We start from the raw sequence: 19,168 nt of genomic DNA on the forward strand, positions 1-19,168 counted from the left end.
AGCGAGAGAGCCGGGGCCTGAGCGCGGAGAGGCCTGCGGGCGGCGGCGGCGGCAGCGGCAGCGGCGGCAGCGGGCGGGTGCCGTCGGGCCGGAGCCTCCCCCGAGCCGCGCCGCGCTCCGCGCTCCGAGCCGAGTGCCCTTCGCCGCGCCCCGGGGCGCGGGGCCGGGGCCGAGGCCGAGGCCGGGGCCGGGCGGGGCGGGGCGGGAGCTCCCGGAGGCCGCGGCCCGCAGCTGCCCGCTGGGCTTGGGCGGGGCGCGGGCTGCGCGCTCCGCGGCTCGGTGGTCCCGCCGGGGGCCGGCGGCGGGGGCGGCGGCGGCGGCGGGGACGCGCGGCACGCCGCCATGGACGACAAGGCGTTCACCAAGGAGCTGGACCAGTGGGTGGAGCAGCTGAACGAGTGTAAGCAGCTGAACGAGAACCAAGTGCGGACGCTGTGCGAGAAGGTAGGCGGCCCGCCGCCGCGGAGGAGGAGGCGGAGGAGGAGGCGGAGGCGCAGGGCCCCCTCCCCGGGGCGCCTGGAGGGTGGGAGGGGGTGCGGGGACCCCCCACCCCCCAAATACACGGACAACTCTCCTGAAAGTCGTTGACAAGGAGACTTGGGCAGCGTGGGGTCGTTCGCGGGTGAACGCGGTGCGGTGCGGTGCGGTGGGGAGCTCCGTCGCCCACCACGGGGTGCATGACGCTTTTGTTTGCAGACTAGGGGGCGTGAAGGCAGGCGGACCCGCGTCCAGCCCGGCTCCCTTTGGTGGAGGCAGGGGGTGGTCAGGCCGATGTGGGTGCCGAGTGGCTCTTCGGGAGGGATGGTTTCTTCTTTCAGGGCGAAGGCAGCAGGTGTGGAGTTTGGAAACCGGGTTTCCTGGCACGGGGATACAACCCGGGAGGTGTCCTGTTTAGAAGCCGCCACATGACGCAAAGTTACTTCCATTTTTACCGCGTGTGTGTGTCCGCCTCCTCCCCTCCCCATCCCCCATCGCTTGCAGGTGATGGGTTGGTTGGGTTAAACCCTTCCTGATGGTGTTTCCTTAGCTTTCAGAAATCCGTATCCATTGGTTTATTAGCCGCTGGGATTCTTAAAGTCTTACTTTTTGCATTCCTCCTTTATATTATGGACTAAATTGCTTCCCTGTATTTTCCTGTTAAAAAGTCCCGCGAAAGAGTAAAGGAGTTAGTTATTTCAAGCCGTAATCTATATTTTTCTTAGAAACCGGGGTACTACCAAAGGATTTTGTCTGTCTTATTTGTAAGCACTCTTCACTTAGGGTAGGGAGTAATAGCCTGTGTTTTTCAGGAGTTCGGTGTTGTCCAAGGCCTTTGTATATTGAATAACTACTTAGCACAAGAGACTTTCTTTCTTCAGATAGAACTGTGAAGAAAATGGTGTTTCCGCCAGTGAAACTGTTTGCCTCTAGCCTCAGTTAGGTTTTATTTTCCTTGTGTAAATAACCTGTAATTTCGTACGTCCTCAGAATTAACCCTTTAGATGATCTCTCCCAAGCTCGAGCATCACTGAACTGTCCAGTTTGGAAATTGGCTGAGTCAGTCGGCCTTACTGTAATCGAGACATCCAGAACTGGAGGTGCAAACCAAGTCAGTCCGGTGTTTGCTGCCTATGACGTTCTGGTAATTTTAGGGTACGTCCTTGCAGAAGGTTGTCCCACTGCCCGGAAGTATCCCGCTTGAGTCTTAAATTCTCAGGAAGCTTTCTGGATCTGTTTTTTTATATAAAAAATAATAATTTTTTTTTCCATTTTTAACTTTAGCTTCTCAGTAAACAGGATTGCCAGTTCGTAGCACCATACAGTGTATTTAAGCTGACATCTTAGGCTGTGAGCGAGTGGGTTTTCTTTGCATATCTCCACTAATTCAGAGTGTCACCCATCACTTGGTCCTCTGACCCATAGGATGGAGTTGCCGGTGGGAGAAATAGTTGGCTTCACAGCCCTCTTCCCAGCATCTCTGTGGTGTGTGTGTGTGTGTGTGTGTGTGTGTGTGTGTTAGTCTCTAGTCCCCATTTTGTAATAGGTTTAATTTTTTTGTTGTGTTTGTTTTTGTTTTTCGAGACAGGGTTTCTCTGTGTAGACCCTGGCAATCCTGGATCTCGCTCTGTAGACCAGGCTGGCCTCGAACTCACACAGATCCTCCTGGGTCTGCCTCCCGAGTGCTGGGATTAAAGGCGTGCACCACCACTGCCCGGCTAAATACTATTAATTTTTAATTATATGTCTGTACACTAAGTGCTGATGCCTGAGGAAGCCAGAGGCGTCACAACTGGCTGGTGGTGAGCTGCCTAGTGGCGGGCAGGGTCCTGGGGAAGTAACCTATTCTGGTCCTCTGTAAGAACAGTCCAGGTTCTTACCTGCTCAGAATTCAGCTCTGCTCCACAGCTTGTTAGCTTCCAGTTCCTGCTCTTCTCATGCCTCCTTATCTGAGGCAGGGATGACACTTAACAATCTTGTGGATAGAAGCTGTCAAGAGGCTCCTCAAACAGTCCTGACAGGAAGAGCACGCTCAGGGAATACCAAGAGAGCGAGAAAGGATCTATAAGTTTTTCCTCTCCTTTCACATGTCACTCCCCTGGCTTTGTGTTCACGAGAAGTCTGGTGATGGTACTTCAGAGGAGATTTTGTGTCTGGTGGCCCTCGCCAAGACTTGGTGTATTTCCCGCTATCTCCAGCACACAAACTACCGGGGTTTACAGCAATGTTGTAAACTAAGCAGCTTTGCTTCCCACTTGGTCCCGTGAACGCTCTGCTCGTCCGCAGCAAGAGTGCAGTGTAGGGGGTGTAGCAGGAAGTCGAACATGATACAGATCACCTGTTTTTAACTCCTTGGCTAGTTTTTTAGGTTTGTTGTTTTTCTTTTTTAATTTCTCTTTCGTGTTTGGGTGTATGTCTGATGTGTTTGTGAGTGCACATGGCGGGGTGGGGGTTGTCAGAGAACAACTTTGTAGAGAAGGTCCTCCCCTTACACTTCATATGAGTTCTGGGAATCAAATTGGTGTCTCCAGATCTGGGCATCACGCATCTTTGCCTGCTGAGCAACTTCTCGGCCTAAAAGTTAGTAAGTTTTTATAAAGAACAGGTCTCAGTATGTAGTCCTGCTGCCCTGGAACTCTTACGTAGACCAGGCTGACATCAAACTCTGCCTGCCTCTGCCTCCTGGGTGCTAGGAATAAAGGTGTGCACCAGCATGCTTAGCCCACCAAGGTTTTTAATGATGTGCATTTTAGATGTTTTGTAGAAAGTGACATTGTAAGATGTTTTCCTCTAGAAATCAAGTCCCTATCCGAATTCAGCTTGTCTGAAACTGAAGAATCTGAAGTCTAGGTCAGAGTGGTCCTGTAAAGCCTGTAGAGGCCTGTACTGGGCAGGGGTGGTAAGACTCATCTTAGTGTCCCTGGGTGAGTAGGTGCCAGTGGGGGAGCACAGAAGACAGGCGTCTGCCTCCGAAGTTCATGGCTGTCGCTGTAAAATAGTGAGGCGACAGCCGCCATGCTCACCTAAATTAGCAGTCCAGATTGCAAAGCGAACTAGACTCTTCTGTGGGCACACATACTGCTTGTGTGCACAGCAGCTTTTAAAGATGACGTGCCGGGGAGCTGCTCTGCTCTATCCAGAACCTTCTGTGACTAGAACTGTATTTAACTCTCGTCTTGGGAAGAGTTAAAAAAAAATGTATTTTTGACCTGTTCAGCTTTATTTTATAACTGAAGAATGTTTGTGATGATAATATGAGTGGGGGTTGGGAGGAGGGGAGGAGCTGCTTCCTGTGTCAATCCGAAAACCTGAGGCTGGTGTGAAAACGCGGGAAGTTCTAGTAGGGTTGGAGAGATGGCTCCACCGTCGAAGGCTAGGCTCACAGCCCAAATAAGAAGTCCGTGTAAATCCTGTATTGAATTGATGGTTCTGTTTCACGGCTTGGCTTAAAAGCCTTAACATAAGCAGACATTTAAGATTTAAGTCCATAATGGGAAAGAGCATATACTTGACTTCTGAAGCAGAATTGTGTTACCAAAGGTTAGATCCTGGTGGACAAAGAACATATGAATTGAGATAATAGAAATTCACGTCTCTGTTGAGGGAATTTTAGTTTTGCATTGATTTTCTTTTACACTCTTAAGTAAATGTAATAAAATATAAACCTAGTCTAGGTTGTTGAAAGTAACTTAAATGAGGGCTGGAGAGATGTCTCAGCAGTTAAGAACACTGACTGCTCTTGCAGAGACCAGGGTTTATTTCCAAAACCCATGTGTCAACTTACAACTGTCTGTAACTCCAGTGCCCTTTTCTGGGTACCAGGCACACATGTGGTGCATAGACATGCAGGCAAAACACTCATAAAGTAATAAATCTATAAAAAATTGTTTCAAGTAACTTATATGAAAACACCTTTTTCCCCCTTCTATTATTATTAGTGATCAAATGTTACCTTTCCCTGACATTACTTTTCAAATCTGGTGTTGGTGGCGGTCATACTCTTAGAAAGGAGGTCTATATATACAGATTGTTCCCTTTCTAGGAAGGGAAAGCTTGACATTGGACTTGGTTTGTATCTTTTGTAATCTATAATAATCTTGCATCCTTGTTTTTAATATTCTACAAATTTATTTGGATGTTGGGGCTTAGGGTGTGTGTGTGTGTGTGTGTGTGTGTGTGTGTGTGTGTGTTCATTCAGAGAAGCAGAGCAGCCACAGCCACCACCTCTCACCTTCCCAACACCTCAGCCTGAAAGGCCCAGTTCCTGTCTCCTCCCGCCTTGTATTCCTCTCTCTGCCCAGCCATAGCACTTCTGTCTCAGCCTCCCTTGTGCTGGGATAAAAGCGTGTGTAACCACTGTCTGGCTCTGTTTCTCTTTTAGACTGGATTAATCTTGTGTAGCCCAGTATGGCCTTGAACTCACAGACATCCAGACTCTGCCCCCAGAGTGCTGTTATTAAAGATGTGTGCCACCACCGCCTGGCCTCTGTGTTTAATCTAGTGGCTGGCTCTGTCCTCTGATCTTCAGGCAGGCTTTATTTGTTAAGAATATCTCAAGAACCCTCCTTTCCTGCACTCACCCAGATCCCTTAAGTCTCTTTGTTAGCCTTTGCCTGTCAGAGTCCCCAGATAGGGACACAGAGCCCGCAGGCAGACGTATAAAATAAAGGAAATGCATAGCCTGAGGCTGGGGTCCCTGCCCTGGGAATGGTTGAGGATCAAGAGTTGAATGGTGGCTTAGGCTACCTGTCCAAGGGAGAGGACAGAGAGAGGAAGGCCAGTGAGGGCAGGCGGAAGAGGGAGAAGGAGAGGGCTCCTGAACAGTGCCTGCCTTTCAGTCCTTCGGTGTTGGAGCCAGGATGGCTTCATCTTCGTTTTATTTTATTTATTTATTTACTTACTTATTTTGTAAAGAGAGCCTCATGTAGCCCAGGCTGGCCTCCATGCTTGCTTTTTTTTTTTTTTTTAAGATTTATTATGTATACAGTATGTATTCTGCTTGCACGTATGCCTGCAGGCCAGAAGAGGGCGCCAGATTGTACAGATGGTTGTGAGCCACCATGTGGTTGCTGGGACTTGAACTCAGGACCTCTGGAAGCGAAGCCAGTGCTCTTAACCTCTGAGCCATCTCTCCAGCCCCGGCTTCGTCTTCATAACCACATTCTTCATCCCTGACAGTGCATCTGCTTTTTTAAATTGGTCTCGGTCAGCTTATTCGTGTTGCTATTCCCAGCTGTGCATTTAGAGTCGCCAGCGGTAGCTGTAACATATTCCAGTAGTTGAATTTTATTTCTAGCTACTTTCTTTTTCTTTTCTTTCTACCCCCCCCCCCTCGGTGTCATCATTGTCCACTTTAGAAATCTTTGCATGTTTGCATGTACGTCTATATGTATGCCTGTTCAAGTGTGTGAGTGTGGGCAGGTGTGCATAAGCCCCATGCTTGTGGCGGTCAGAGAACAATCCCAAGTGTAGTCCTCGTTTATACCGGGTTAGGCCCAGCAGCTGTGGGGAATCCCACCTCGCATCTTGCTGTAGGAGCCTGCTGGTATCAGAGGTGATGATACACTGCACGTCTAGCTTCGCATGGGTTCTAGGCATCTGCACCTAGGCCATTCCTTATGCTTGAGGTTCCCCCGCCTTCGCTGGCTGTTGAATATCTAGTTCTATGAAATGCCTTAGGAGTTTGTTGCGGGGAGACAAGTTACGCATGTTGCAGAGTGAATGTTGGTGATGTAATAACCGCTGTCACCCTTGCCTGAGGCACACTTCTCTGCTGGTGGACTACGTGGTGAGCACAGCTGAACTTGAAAAACACAGTTGTGGTTTGTGAACTTGATAACAGTTGTGCATTGACCATTCACAGGCTTTAAAGAAGTGACATCATTTGCCATTAATCATGATTTTTAAAAAACAGTGGTTGTTCACATGATTTACAGGCGCACAGTAACAATGTGTGTTTGAATTGCTCACAGAATACTGATGGCACTGGGAGATGGTTCAGTGGGCAAAGTACTGTCATGAGGACCTGAGTTTGGACCCCCAACACCCATGTAAAAAGCCAGACATGGGGAGCTTGAGATAGAATCCTAGAGACTTGTCTGGCTAGCCAGTCTAGCCTGATAGGAGGGCTCCAGGTTAAGTGAGAGGCCTTGTCTGAAAAACGAACATAGAGAACACCTGATGTCAATCTTCCACACTCACCTGGCTCACACAAAAATACTGTAGTAACTGTGTTCTCTCTCTCTCTCTCTCTCTCTCTCTCACGCACACACACACGGGAGTACTTATATATGTACTTGAATGTGTGCCACAGTGTTTGGGGGAGTCAGAGAACCGTGTAGGTCCCAGGACTAGAACTCGGGTCATCAAATTTTACCCATCTGTTACTCACTGGCCCTCCCTGGTACCTGACATTCAGACCACGTTGTTGAAGGCCTAATGTTAACCATGGATATGGAAATACATGTATTAAAATTGTGCCCAATGAGCCGGACATGATGATTGACACTTTTAGTCCCAGCACTTGGGAGGCAGAATGTGGCATGTGCATCCATGCCTTGCTGGAAACGTATCTGTATGTGATAATTTAAGCCTTGGTCTCTGTCCATATGGAATGGAGGAGTATTTGTGGTATTTTGTTTACATTAAAGCAGGACCAGAGGTTTAACATCCTAAAACATTTTACATTTACCTTGGTCTCATATCCATAACTGGCTTTTTAAGAGTATATGACTTTATTCTAAGTGTGCCTTTAGAGCTTACTGTTGCTTGGCATGTAGACAGTTGATGTTGTTTAACACAAAGGGTTAATTTCCTTGTTTAAAAGGAGGGGAGGGTTAGGCCAAAGCTGAATTGGTAGAGTGTTTACCCGGCATGCACCTGGCCATGGGTTCAGTCTCCAGCACCTCATGTTGGAGGCAGAAGGATCAGAAGTTATTCTCAACTATAATGAGTTGGAACCTAGCCTCTCTTTTAATAAAACCAAACCCCCAAAAGAAGAAATGCTAAGTCATGTAGTTAAGCCTGTTAACAGTGAAGAAAGAGAGGCACCGTGCTAACGTTAACTGTGAAATTTTCTCTTGTGCTGGTCTTGCAGTGTAGCTAAGGCTGGCTGAGAGCTCCAGATCCTGCTGCTTCAGCCTCCTGAGTGCTGGGCAAAGCAGGGGTGTGCTACCATGCTTAGCAGCCTTGTAGAGTTTTTTTAAATTGTCTTTTAGATTGATTTTATTTTTATGTGTTTGAGTGTTGTGCTTGTATGTATGTCTGTGTACTACGTGTGTGTCTAGTCCCTGTAGAGGTCACAAAAGGCTGTTGGATCCCCTGGAACTGGAGTTACAGACGGTTGTGAACCACCATGAAGGTCGTGGAAAGTGAACCCAGGTCCCCACTGATCCACCTCTTTAGCGCTGCTGTAGACTGTTAGAACATCATATAAGACTGTTCTGGGGATTGCCTGTTCCGTGTTTTGCTTTCTGTGAATTTGCCTAGAGTTAGAGATGTACATTGTAGCAGCTCATTCATGTGTAGAGGGGAAGCATTGTAGCCTTCAGGGAATGTTATGGCAGTGGACCACCTGTTGGCAGTAGAGGGTGTGACAGACTTGAATACACGTTAAACCCAAGAATAGTTTTTCAGTGTATGAAAAAGGCAGTCAATGGCTGGCATACTTGAATAGAATGTTTGCAGTAGTAATTCTCGCTACCAAGTCATAGCTCTACCAACTGTGGTCTTTTTGGTTTTTGGAGACAGGGTTTCTCTGTCTGGCTGTCCTGGAGCTTGCTCTGTAGACCAGGCTGACGTCAAACTCAAGAGATTCGCCTGGCTCTGCCTCCTGAGTGCTGGGATTAAAGACGTGCGCCCCCGCCACCACTATGTGGCCCCAACTGTGGTTTTAAACCACAGTCTACATTACAGCTTTAAATTTAGTCTTATCTGTGTCCCAGAAATAATCAAATTTCTGTTGCTACATCATAGTAAAAACTGGAGAATTACATTCTTAGAACTGCTGATGACTTTTTGTACGTACAGTAGGAGTCCATGCATAATTCTCGGGTGTTTGTACTATAATTCTCCAGTGTTTTTACTAGATTGAATAACTGCATCAGTCTAGGTCTGCCTACTTGACTTGTTAAGTTAGAATAAACCCTAAGTTAACGTTGTGCATGCGCACTGACCCTCACAAGTACTTTCAGTAATGTGGTAATGAGAACATACTTTATTATACAACTAAGAATCAACCCTCAAAGCAATTCAGTTGGGGGAAGAAGAAAAAACAAAACCGGTTGTTTTTACTTTATACATGGCAAAGACAGGAGTTGATGTTTAGAGATGCAGGCCCCTGGGTACCTCGTCCAGCAGGTATGAAGACCTTATGTCGTGCATACATTAGCACTGGGAAGAAAGCCTTTGCTTCCTTTCTTTCCAACTAATCAGGAGAGGGAAAGAATGGGCTCCACTGTCCGCAGCTCTCCCGGGACCACTGGCCTCATCTCAGCAGCTTTTGTTGGAAAATCAGAATGAAAAGAATCTGGCAGAAATAAGAGGCTAGCTCTCCAGTCAAAATCAGCCTAAAAAATTTACAACACTGTACACAAATCACTGCTGATGGAATAGAGATGTCACTGCTTAGAGCTACTTCAAAATAAAAGGATGAGGTAGGGATGTGGCTCAGTGGGAGAGCACGTGTCTCGAATATTCAACAACTGGGCTCTTTGGATCCTTTACCAGCAAGAGGGAGGAGGCAGCTGGGTGTATCCAGCTGGCTTAGGTCAAACTGAGGGTACAGTGACTTTGTTTACAGTGGTTTTCAATTGTTAACCCTCCGTTGATTGATTTGGTGGAAGGTGCATGCCACCACATGGCATCCGCAGCATGACATCCATGTAGAGGTGAGGGACAACTTTCAGGTGTCTGCTCTCCCCTTCCACTGTGATCAGGGGATCGAATCATCCTCAGGCTTGGAGGCAAGTACTTCAGCCCGCCGAGGCATTGCTCTAGCTCCCAGGTTTAGTCAGTACTGTGGATCATTACATAGAATATATTGAGTTGCTAAAGGGAGTGTGGAGTTAATAGTCTTCAGAGAAAATGGAACCCTGTAAGCCAGGCAGCCTGTGGAAGCGGCTCAGAAAGGAGTGTGTGGTCATCCTCTGCTAAAAGTGAGTGAGTTATATAGCTGGCAGTGACCTTACTAATCACTTCCTAGTCCGTTGCAAGGCCTCTGGGGTTGCTTTTCTCAGTCTTACTGCAGTCTGATGGGCAGCAGCAGCACTTTGACAGCAGGCTGCTTTTCCTGGCTCTGGAACGTGCTCTAGTTCCCGTCCGGACTGAGGCCTTCCTGCAGCATACTCAGCAACGGTTTGGTTTTGTTCTCTGTTTTTTAAATATATTTATTTATTAAAATTTTTTTCATTTTACGTACCAACCCCAGTTCCCCCTTCCTCCCCTTCTCCCGCCTCCTCACCGGTTTGGTTTTGTTTTTAAGCTTTTTTATTTTTATTATTATTATTATTATTATTATTATTATTAAACAGATGATCACATGGTTTTCTGGCTTGGCTTTTTCACTCATAAATCAAACGCGAGTTAAAAATTATTATCATTAAAAATTAGTGTTCCATTGTGTGGACAGACTATGCTTATTTTCGTAAGTGTCTAGAAGAGAAGTTCCCTTTTCCAATAGTGTAGTGTTAACTAGTGGTTAATTTGTCAAATACATACAACAGAAAGCCCAGAGCAGTAGAGGTTTAAACAGAGTAAGAGTTGGTTGTTTCTATGACTGAAAATTCCAGGATTGAAGGATGCTTTGGACCACGATCATGTTAAGCGCTCGTTTTACCAGTGAGCTGCACATCCAACCCCAAGAATCAGGCTTTTACTTCTGAAAACATACAGAACTGGGAATGTAGCTCAGTTGGTAGAGTGCTTGCCTAGCATGCACAAAGTCCTGGGTTCCATCTACAACACTGTATAAATACGGAACATGAGGTACATGTTTATAACCCAAGTGTTTGGGAGGTAGAGGCAGAAGGATCATCTGTTACATAGCAATTTTTAGGCTAACCTTGGCTGCATGAGACCTCCATCTGAAAAAAACCAATCTGAATTTTAAAACTTTGAACAAATAGCACTTACATTGTGAATGCAAAAATAACAGAAAATTACTGGTATTTTACCACATTAGTAAGCCAGTGGGTGATAATGGGGGTCACTGCCAGGTGAATACTTACATTGTAACTTGAAAGACCTTCCCGGGGCTAGAGGCATGGCTCCATGGTTAAAAGTGTTTGCTCAAAATTGTGAGAACCAGAGTTAGATTTGTGCCATCCATGTGACTCGGGAGTCACGGACACCTGTAATTAATTAGCTCTGTGGGATCTGACCATGTCTTCAGGCCTCTAGGCACATACATTCATATATACTCACACAGACAAAAGGGAATAGGAATACATGCTTTTAAAAAGGAAAGAACTTCCTTGGCAAAGGCAGGCTACTAAAACCCTCCTCCAAAGTCTCCTCGCTGGGGTGGTAATCTGAGCACTTGGGAAGTTAGGCAGAAACATCTCCATCAAGTTTAGGCCAGCCTGGACTACGTGGGTCATTGTTTTGAGGTAGGGTTTAACTAAGGAAAGTGTCTCCTCACTAAAACCAAAGGCTGCTCTGGAGCACATTGAGTGAGTGCTCTGTTTGGCACACACTTAGTAGACTATGAAGGAAGGGAAATAGTGTCATCTCTGGATGGAAAATCCAGGGGATTTTTCGAGTATCGAACTAGACCTAAACAGTAACAAAATTAACACTAAATGTGTGTTCAAGCTTAATGAGATATTAAGAAATATTGGCTGGGGTGTGGCTCATTGGTAGATTGAGTACTTTTTAGTGTGTGAGACTCTGGGTTGGGTCTTTAGCAACACACACACACACACACACACACACACACACACACACACACACACACACACACACACACACACACACACACACACAGACATACAGGAAAGGAACTTAAAACATGAAAGTATTAGACTCAACTTTAAAAATCCTAGCATTGTGTCAACTAAAAATTACCATGAACTATAGTCGCCCATTGCTTAATGCTTAGGTTATGTTCTGAGAAGTTCATCATTAGGCAATTTTACCATAGGAATGAGAACTGCAGATATGCGAGGTTGCTGTGGGCAGAATTCAGCATACTGTTTCACACAGCTTTTTAAAGTACCACAGGAATACCCTAACAAAAAAAAGTACATGAACAGTTACTTACATTACAGCTATAGTGTATATGAAATTGCATGTGCTGTACTTTCTATATATCTGGTCACAGTAGATTTGATTTTTATACTAGCATTACTTCAAAACATAAGTAACACATTAACCATGTTAGAACAGCTCTGACACTGTCATCCCTGAAGTATAAGGTTGGCCATGATGGCATTAGGGTGGTAATGACTATATCTAGCAGCAGCAACACAGGAAAGTAGAAGCCGCCATGAAACTTGGGAAAATGAATCTAAGTAGTGAGTTACATATTTGTCATGGAAATAAATAGGTTTTTGTAGCAGGAATCTTAAAAGGTCTTATTAATAAAAACAAATTTGGAGCCAGGTATTGGGGTGAATACTGGAAGATCAGGGAAGCAGAACAAGCCACAGCCACCTCATCTGGCCAATTCCTCAGCTGATCTGTTTCCTCAGACTAGAAGCCTCTGAGTCCTCATACAAATGGATCTCAGCTGAACTGCTGCTCAAAAGCCTAAAAGCTTAACCGACTCTAGTTCCTGATTTTCTCACCTTATATACCTTTCTACTTCCTGGGATTAAAGGCGTGTGTCACCATACCTGGCTGTTTCTAGTGTAGCTTTGAACTCACAAGAGATCCAGATGGATCTCTGCCTCCAGAATGCTAGGATTAAAGATGTGTGTGCCACCATTTTTTGGCCTCTACGTCTGTCTAGCAGCTGTTCTGTTCTAAGTTTATTAAGGTGCACAATATATTGGGGGACACAATATCACCACAAGTTGTTTTTTTTTTAAAGATGTATTTATTTATTATGTCTACAATATTCTGCCTGCATATATGGCTGCAGGCCAGAAGAGGGCACCAGATCTCATTACAGATGGTTGTGAGCCATGATGTGGGTGCTGGGTATTGAACTCAGGACCTTTGGAAGAGCAATCAGTATTCTTTACCGTTGAGCCATCTCTCCAGCTCCTCACCACAAGTTTTTGTTTAGTTTGGTTTGGGGTTTTTTTTAGGAGTGGTTTGTTGGTTTTTCAAGACAGGGTTTCTCTGTGTAACAGCCCTGGCTGTCCTGGAACTCACCTTGTAGACCAGGCTGGCCTCGAACTCAAAGAGATCCACCTGCATCTGCCTCTGGGGTGATGGGATTAAAGGCATGCGCCACCACTGCCTGACTGGTTTAGGGCTTTTTGAGATAAATCTTCCTGTGTACGAATGGCTGGCTAGAGCTGGCTGTTTAGACCTGGCTAGTCCAGAACACATACATGTGGCTCCCACACAGAAGTGGAGCTTTTCGTTACCCTCAGAAGAAGCCCCCACCCTCAGCTGTTGTTTCTGAATCTGATCCTCCACTGTCCTGAGTGCTAAGGAGCCTTAGTCTGCTTTCTACCTGTCTCTGGACATGAGGATAAGTGAAGTCATGCATCATATGACCATTTGTTTCTGGCTTCTTTGACTTAAAGCATAGTATTGTCAAATTCATAGTAGACCAGTGTGGTTTTGTTTTTGTTGGTTTTTTTTATGGTTGGTTATCGCTCTCAGTCTGGTTAGGTATGCTATGTTATATCAATTCATGACTTGATGGGCATTTGAGTACTTTGTACTTTTTTTGCCAACTAGCCCTTGCTGTACCTCCAGAGGACCCGAGTTCAGTTCCCAGTGCTCGTGTCTGGCTCCTCACAACTGCCTGAAACTCCAGCTCCAGAGGATCTGATGCCTCTTCTGGTTTCCAGACACAAATAAATTAAAAGCAAAAATAAATCTTTTAAGCAAAAGAATAATGCTGCATGGATAATTGAAACATTTTCATTTCTATTCCTACCACATCACGTAGGGGATCCGAGTTGTCTGCATCTTTGTAGACGTGTCATTGCTGGTCTTTGCTGTTGTAGCCACGAGTCGGGGTGTCTCTCTTTGTGGGGGTTGTAGCTCTGGCTGTCCTGGAACTCGCTCTGTAGACCAGGCTGGCCTTCAACTCAGAGATCCACCTGCCTCTGTCTCCTAAGTGCCGGGGATTAAAATTGTGTGCCACCACCGCCCAGGTGGGTTATTTTATTTTTATAAGGCATACTTCCAAGTGATTTTCCCCAGATTTTCTTTCAGTGAGTAAGAAATGCTGTTAAATGTGTTGGTTTTCCTTTTCCAACAGGCTAAGGAAATTTTAACAAAAGAATCAAATGTACAAGAGGTCCGCTGTCCTGTTACTGTCTGTGGAGATGTGCATGGCCAATTCCATGACCTTATGGAACTCTTCAGAATCGGTGGAAAATCCCCAGATACAAACTATCTATTCATGGGCGACTATGTAGACAGAGGTTATTATTCTGTGGAGACTGTGACTCTTCTTGTAGCATTAAAGGTATGAGTAAGCATTAAAGAAGGAGTACCTGCAAACTAGGCCAAAGGCAAGAATGTTTAATTTCGGGTCTGTTCAGCTGAAATAATAGTTGGCTTTACATCTTTTAAAGAGAGATAAAAATCAATGCATTAAACTTGCATCACTTCAGATAAATGTATAACTCATTTGGGTCATCTATAACTGAACTCCGTGAATTATATTTGACTTAATTACTTACTTCAGGTAGAATCATTAAGCAAGTCTGTAACCCAGGCCATGAAAAGTCCATTGTTCTTGACTTCCTGTGCTCCCTGCCCTGCACTCCACGCTTCCCACTTGAGCCTTGGGAAGCTGATCCTTTATTCCACCTGCTTGTTCTGCCAGATGGAATCTCCTTTAGCTCCGCTGTGTTCCGTCTTGTGTTCCCGTTCCCAAAGTCTTCATTAATTCCTAGTCAGTAGAGTCGAACTCACTGACTCTGTAGTCTCCTCTGTAGTTTGCTCTTAGTTCACCTGCTTGTAGATCAAACTTCTCACCACAAAGAGTATTTTTATTCATTGCTCTAGACTTTCACTTCTTTCTTTATCCAGTTCCACACAAGATTACTCTAGCCACTTCCTCCATGTGCCTCCTGCCCAGACTCTACAAGTGCTTGGGAGTTTTGGATTTCAGAGAGTTTACACGTTCATAATGAGATAGATGTCTATAGTAGGGACCCAAGTCTAAGCATAAAATCCATTTGCTTCATCTAGGTCCTTCCTTAAATTTAACAGTTAATTTACAAATAGACAAAAGAACTAGTTAGAGAAAGGAATTTGAGGTTAAAACTAACACAATACTGGTGAGATATGATGGTACCACAAGTTTCTTTTCCTTTTCTCCCAGGTGCGCTATCCAGAGCGCATTACAATATTGCGAGGAAATCATGAAAGCCGACAGATCACCCAAGTATACGGCTTTTACGATGAATGTCTACGGAAGTATGGAAACGCCAACGTCTGGAAATACTTCACAGACCTCTTTGATTACCTTCCACTGACAGCTTTAGTAGATGGACAGGTGTGTATGTGTGTAACTGAGTCTTACAGAAGGAGGTTAAACATGAAGAAACATTTACTATTGGAAACTCGATCTGTATTTACAAGTTACGTTTACATATCTGACTTTTGGTTTATTTAAAATGGTGCTAGGAGTTGAACCTGGGGCCCAGTGTCTGGTGAATGCTAGGCAAGTGCCCTGCCACTGAGCCACATCCCCGTGCTTTGATTAGTCTGTTTTGTGGGGGTGGGGGGCATATATGTATTTTGGAGGCAGTCTCACTAAGCTGCCCAGGCTCAGACTTACTGAACTCAGCACAGCTTGATAGTGTAATTCTCTTGCCTTAGGCTCCCAAGTTGCTGGGGCACCAAGCCCTGCTTCCCTGGCCTGGAAGTCTTCCGGCCAGAGATGTGCCAGTGATAGGCTAGTGTAAATAAATGCCTGTCTGTGGGTCTATATAGGAATTAGTCACACAAGATGTTTTCAGAAATTGTGTCCATATTACACTGTCTCCTGGATCTCATTAGTAACTTCACTCCTATGTATTTTCACAGTAACTACAAGTATCATACTGTGTATCTTGTTTATCAAAGGGTACTCTGTTTCCACCATACAGAGGCATACATAAGACATTATACAGGTTTCCTGTTTCAGCGTTTAGAGGCTTCATGGTGAGCTGATTCAAATCCATGTATAAAACAGTAAGACCCTGTAATTTTAAATGATAAAAGCCCAGTGTCCTTGAAGGTGTAATAGATACTCTTTGGCTTGCTGGTTTGAATAAATTTGATTATAACAATCCACATTTTCCCAGCCATGATTTTGGATACTGCAATAATTAAAATGACAATCCTTGGCCTATACTTGCTAACTTGAATGAAAGCCTCAATTTATAAGGTGTTAAATTTTAATTAAAATTTAAATTTTGGGGGGCTGGAGAGATAGCTCAGAGGTTAAGAACACCGACTGATCTTCCAGAGGTCCTGAGTTCAATTCCCAGCACCCACATGGTGGCTCACAACCATCTGTAATGAGATCTGGCGCCATCTTCTGTATATAATTATTAATACATCTTTGGGGGTTGGGGATTTAGCTCAGTGGTAGAGCTCTTGCCTAGCAAGTGCAAGGCCCTGAGTTCAGTCCTCAGCTCTGTTAAAAAAAAAAAAATTTAAATTTTTCAGGCAGTAGTCTTTATTATTCTTAAAGTAATGAACAAACTGTTTTAGAAAGATAGTGTTAATAGTGGTGGTAGTGTGTCTGATTTTGAAACTTGGAATATACATTGGTAGAGCTCTTAATGTTTTTCTCACACCAACCCAGTCCTCGGTCTTTGCCAGCACACACATACCCCATGTGACAAGTATGAACACCTCAGAAGTCCAGTAGATACAACAAACAGGTACACAGAGTCAGGGTCCTGGAAGGGAATGGCAAGCTTAGGGTATATATGTATATTGTTTTCCGTGTGTGTGTGTGTGTGTGTGTGTGTGTGTGTGTGTGTGTGTGTGTGTGTGTGTGTGTGTGTGTGTGTTTCCGTGTGTGTTTCCGTGTGTGTTTCCAGTATATTGGTACCTAGGAAACCAGCTGTAAATACTGTCTGTGCACACGGGTGCTCCTTGTGCTTGGATGACTCACGCTTTGCTGTCTGAGCGTCTCCCTAGCACCAGATCTCTTGAGGTGGTGGGAGTGGTGGTGTTTTCTTTTGGTTTGGTCTCACTTTTGTTGTTGATTAACATTTATTGGGGGGTGTGAGGGGGCCTGGTCTAGATCAAAACCAGGTTGCCAGGCTTTACAGCATGTGCTGGGCTGTCTTGCCAGCACCCCTAAATGTCTATCAACAAGTCTACCAAGCCTTTAAGGAACATCCATTATCTGTGGAGCTTAGGAAGACACAAAACTTCAAAATCCTCACAGGTAGACATGATGTACATGCCTGTAATCCCAGCACTTGGGATTATAGAGCTTTTGTCTCAAAAACAGAAAAAAATCTGAAGCCATATGCTTAATGTAACTTCAATACTCAACCAAATACAGCAAGCACAGAAAGATAAAATGAGACCATAAATTGGGGGGAGAGGCCAAATCCTATATCTATGATTTAAAATTCAGTTGAAAACATAACAATGATGGATTTTTTTTTTAATTTTACACTGACTATGCTTTATTAGGGAGAGGGCTGGATACAGTCATGTAGACCTATAACCCTAGCATCCAAGAGCTTCAGGCAGAATTGATGAATTCTAAGCCAGCCTGGGCTACATACATAGCATGATCCTGTCAGTCAATAAATAAGAAACTGTTCACTAAAATTTTCATTATTCTCTTTGATCCAGTCTTCAGAAGATAGTCCTGAGAATAGTTTCTTGAAACACTTGTCATTTTATGTCAGAAGTTCTAGATGTTCACTGCCTGTAGTAAAAGGAACTGCAGACTACTGGGGAGGTGGCCCAGTGCCCACCTGAGAGCTTTCTCCCAGTGAGGGCATTCCCAGAGCGAGTAGCTGCCTAGCCAAATCAGCAGGCTCTGGCTTCAAGCACCTGCCCCAGTAGTGGAGCGTGATGAAGACACGCAGTACCGACCTTGGGTCTTGCACATACATGTGCACCCACTAACATGTAGACCTATGCGTGTGCAGACTGCATGCCGTTAACAGGAAGAGGAGTGTGCAGGAGAGAGAACTGAGTGCATACAGCATAAGGAGAGAGCAAACTCCCAAAAGTTGTCCCTTCCCTCGGTTAGATGTGCCCTACACACGCCACACACACATCAGAAGTAATTGAAGATGACAGACTGTATAGAAAATAACCTGCCACTGTGGTAATGTACTCAGTAAATCTCAGGAAGACAAAAACCTATTGTAACCAGTGACGGGAATCAGTAGGATGCTGACGTTTACAGAAACACGGTTTTGCACATCACGAGTACTCAGCAGAAAACAGTAGCCGATGAGGAGGGTGAAGATCATACTTATCAACAGCACTAAATAAAACGCCTGTGGGGCGGGCAGCTGCACTGCTCAGTGGCAGAGCATGCAGAAGGCCCCCACACCCCCAGGACCACAAGGGAAGAGAAGGAAAAGCCCCTGCACCCCAGTACTATAGAGGCTGCCGCTGCTGCTGGTGGTCTGACTCTGCTTTGCACTGCAGTTAACAAGTTTTTCAGTTCATACTGTTTTGGGGGCAGCAGGGGCAGGGTGGGGGAGGGGAGCTGTCAGGGCTAACATTTACAATCACTACTTACTCTTCATTAATTTAGCAACTATAAAAAAATTTTTTTTCTCAATTTCTAAACCAGATATTCTGCCTCCATGGTGGCCTCTCTCCATCCATAGATACACTGGATCATATAAGAGCCCTGGATCGTTTACAAGAAGTTCCACATGAGGTGAATTTGGCGGTTTTGTTTTGATTTTAACAAAAAAATATAATCACTTGTGGTAAGGCTAAGCATAACTGCTAATAATTCATAATGCATATCCGTTCTCCTTGACCAGGGCCCAATGTGTGATCTCTTATGGTCAGATCCAGATGACCGTGGCGGATGGGGTATTTCACCACGTGGTGCTGGCTACACCTTTGGACAAGATATTTCTGAAACATTTAACCATGCCAACGGTCTCACACTGGTGTCTCGCGCTCACCAGCTTGTAATGGAAGTATGTACTTTTCCTTTAATATCATGGTGTATGCATCTATAATAAGGCTTCATGACTTGGGATGTAGGAACTATGTCCTCATTACCAAATGAAGGAGGAATCTTAATTTACTTTTGGAAGTAAGAAAGCTGCTACCTCCCCAGAGCAAAATTATCAGGTTTGAAATTGAGACATAAGAGTTGTGAAAATAGTGCCCCAGGTTTTTTATATTCTTTGCTCAAATTCCTAAAGTGTATCTTAAGCATATGTATCCGCTCTCCTCCTATCTCCTCCACCCACACTTCACTCTCTTCTCGTGTTTGACTAGCCCTGACAAATGCTCCTTACCCCCAAATCTCCAGGTACATTTTGCTAAAGCCATTATCTGTTGTAACCAGTATTTCAGTCAGAACGTTTCCATTGGTATACTCCTACCTAAATACTTG

The 19,168-nt window shown here is 45.0% G+C and overlaps 1 protein-coding gene across 1 annotated transcript in view; it reads left to right on the forward strand.

Annotated features, from left to right (window-relative positions):
• Positions 1-19,168, forward strand: part of Ppp2cb (protein phosphatase 2 catalytic subunit beta) — a 23,126-nt gene continuing 3,958 nt past the window's right edge. The window contains exons 1-5 of the mRNA XM_036209338.1: positions 1-444; positions 13,862-14,071; positions 14,936-15,109; positions 18,383-18,472; positions 18,582-18,743. Of these exons, the coding sequence (XP_036065231.1) occupies positions 343-444; positions 13,862-14,071; positions 14,936-15,109; positions 18,383-18,472; positions 18,582-18,743 (738 nt within the window). The 5' untranslated portion in view covers positions 1-342. The remainder of the gene's footprint in view (positions 445-13,861; positions 14,072-14,935; positions 15,110-18,382; positions 18,473-18,581; positions 18,744-19,168) is intronic.

Source organism: Onychomys torridus, chromosome 17, assembly GCF_903995425.1.
Source record: "Onychomys torridus chromosome 17, mOncTor1.1, whole genome shotgun sequence".
In the NCBI taxonomy this organism is placed as follows: domain Eukaryota; kingdom Metazoa; phylum Chordata; class Mammalia; order Rodentia; family Cricetidae; genus Onychomys; species Onychomys torridus.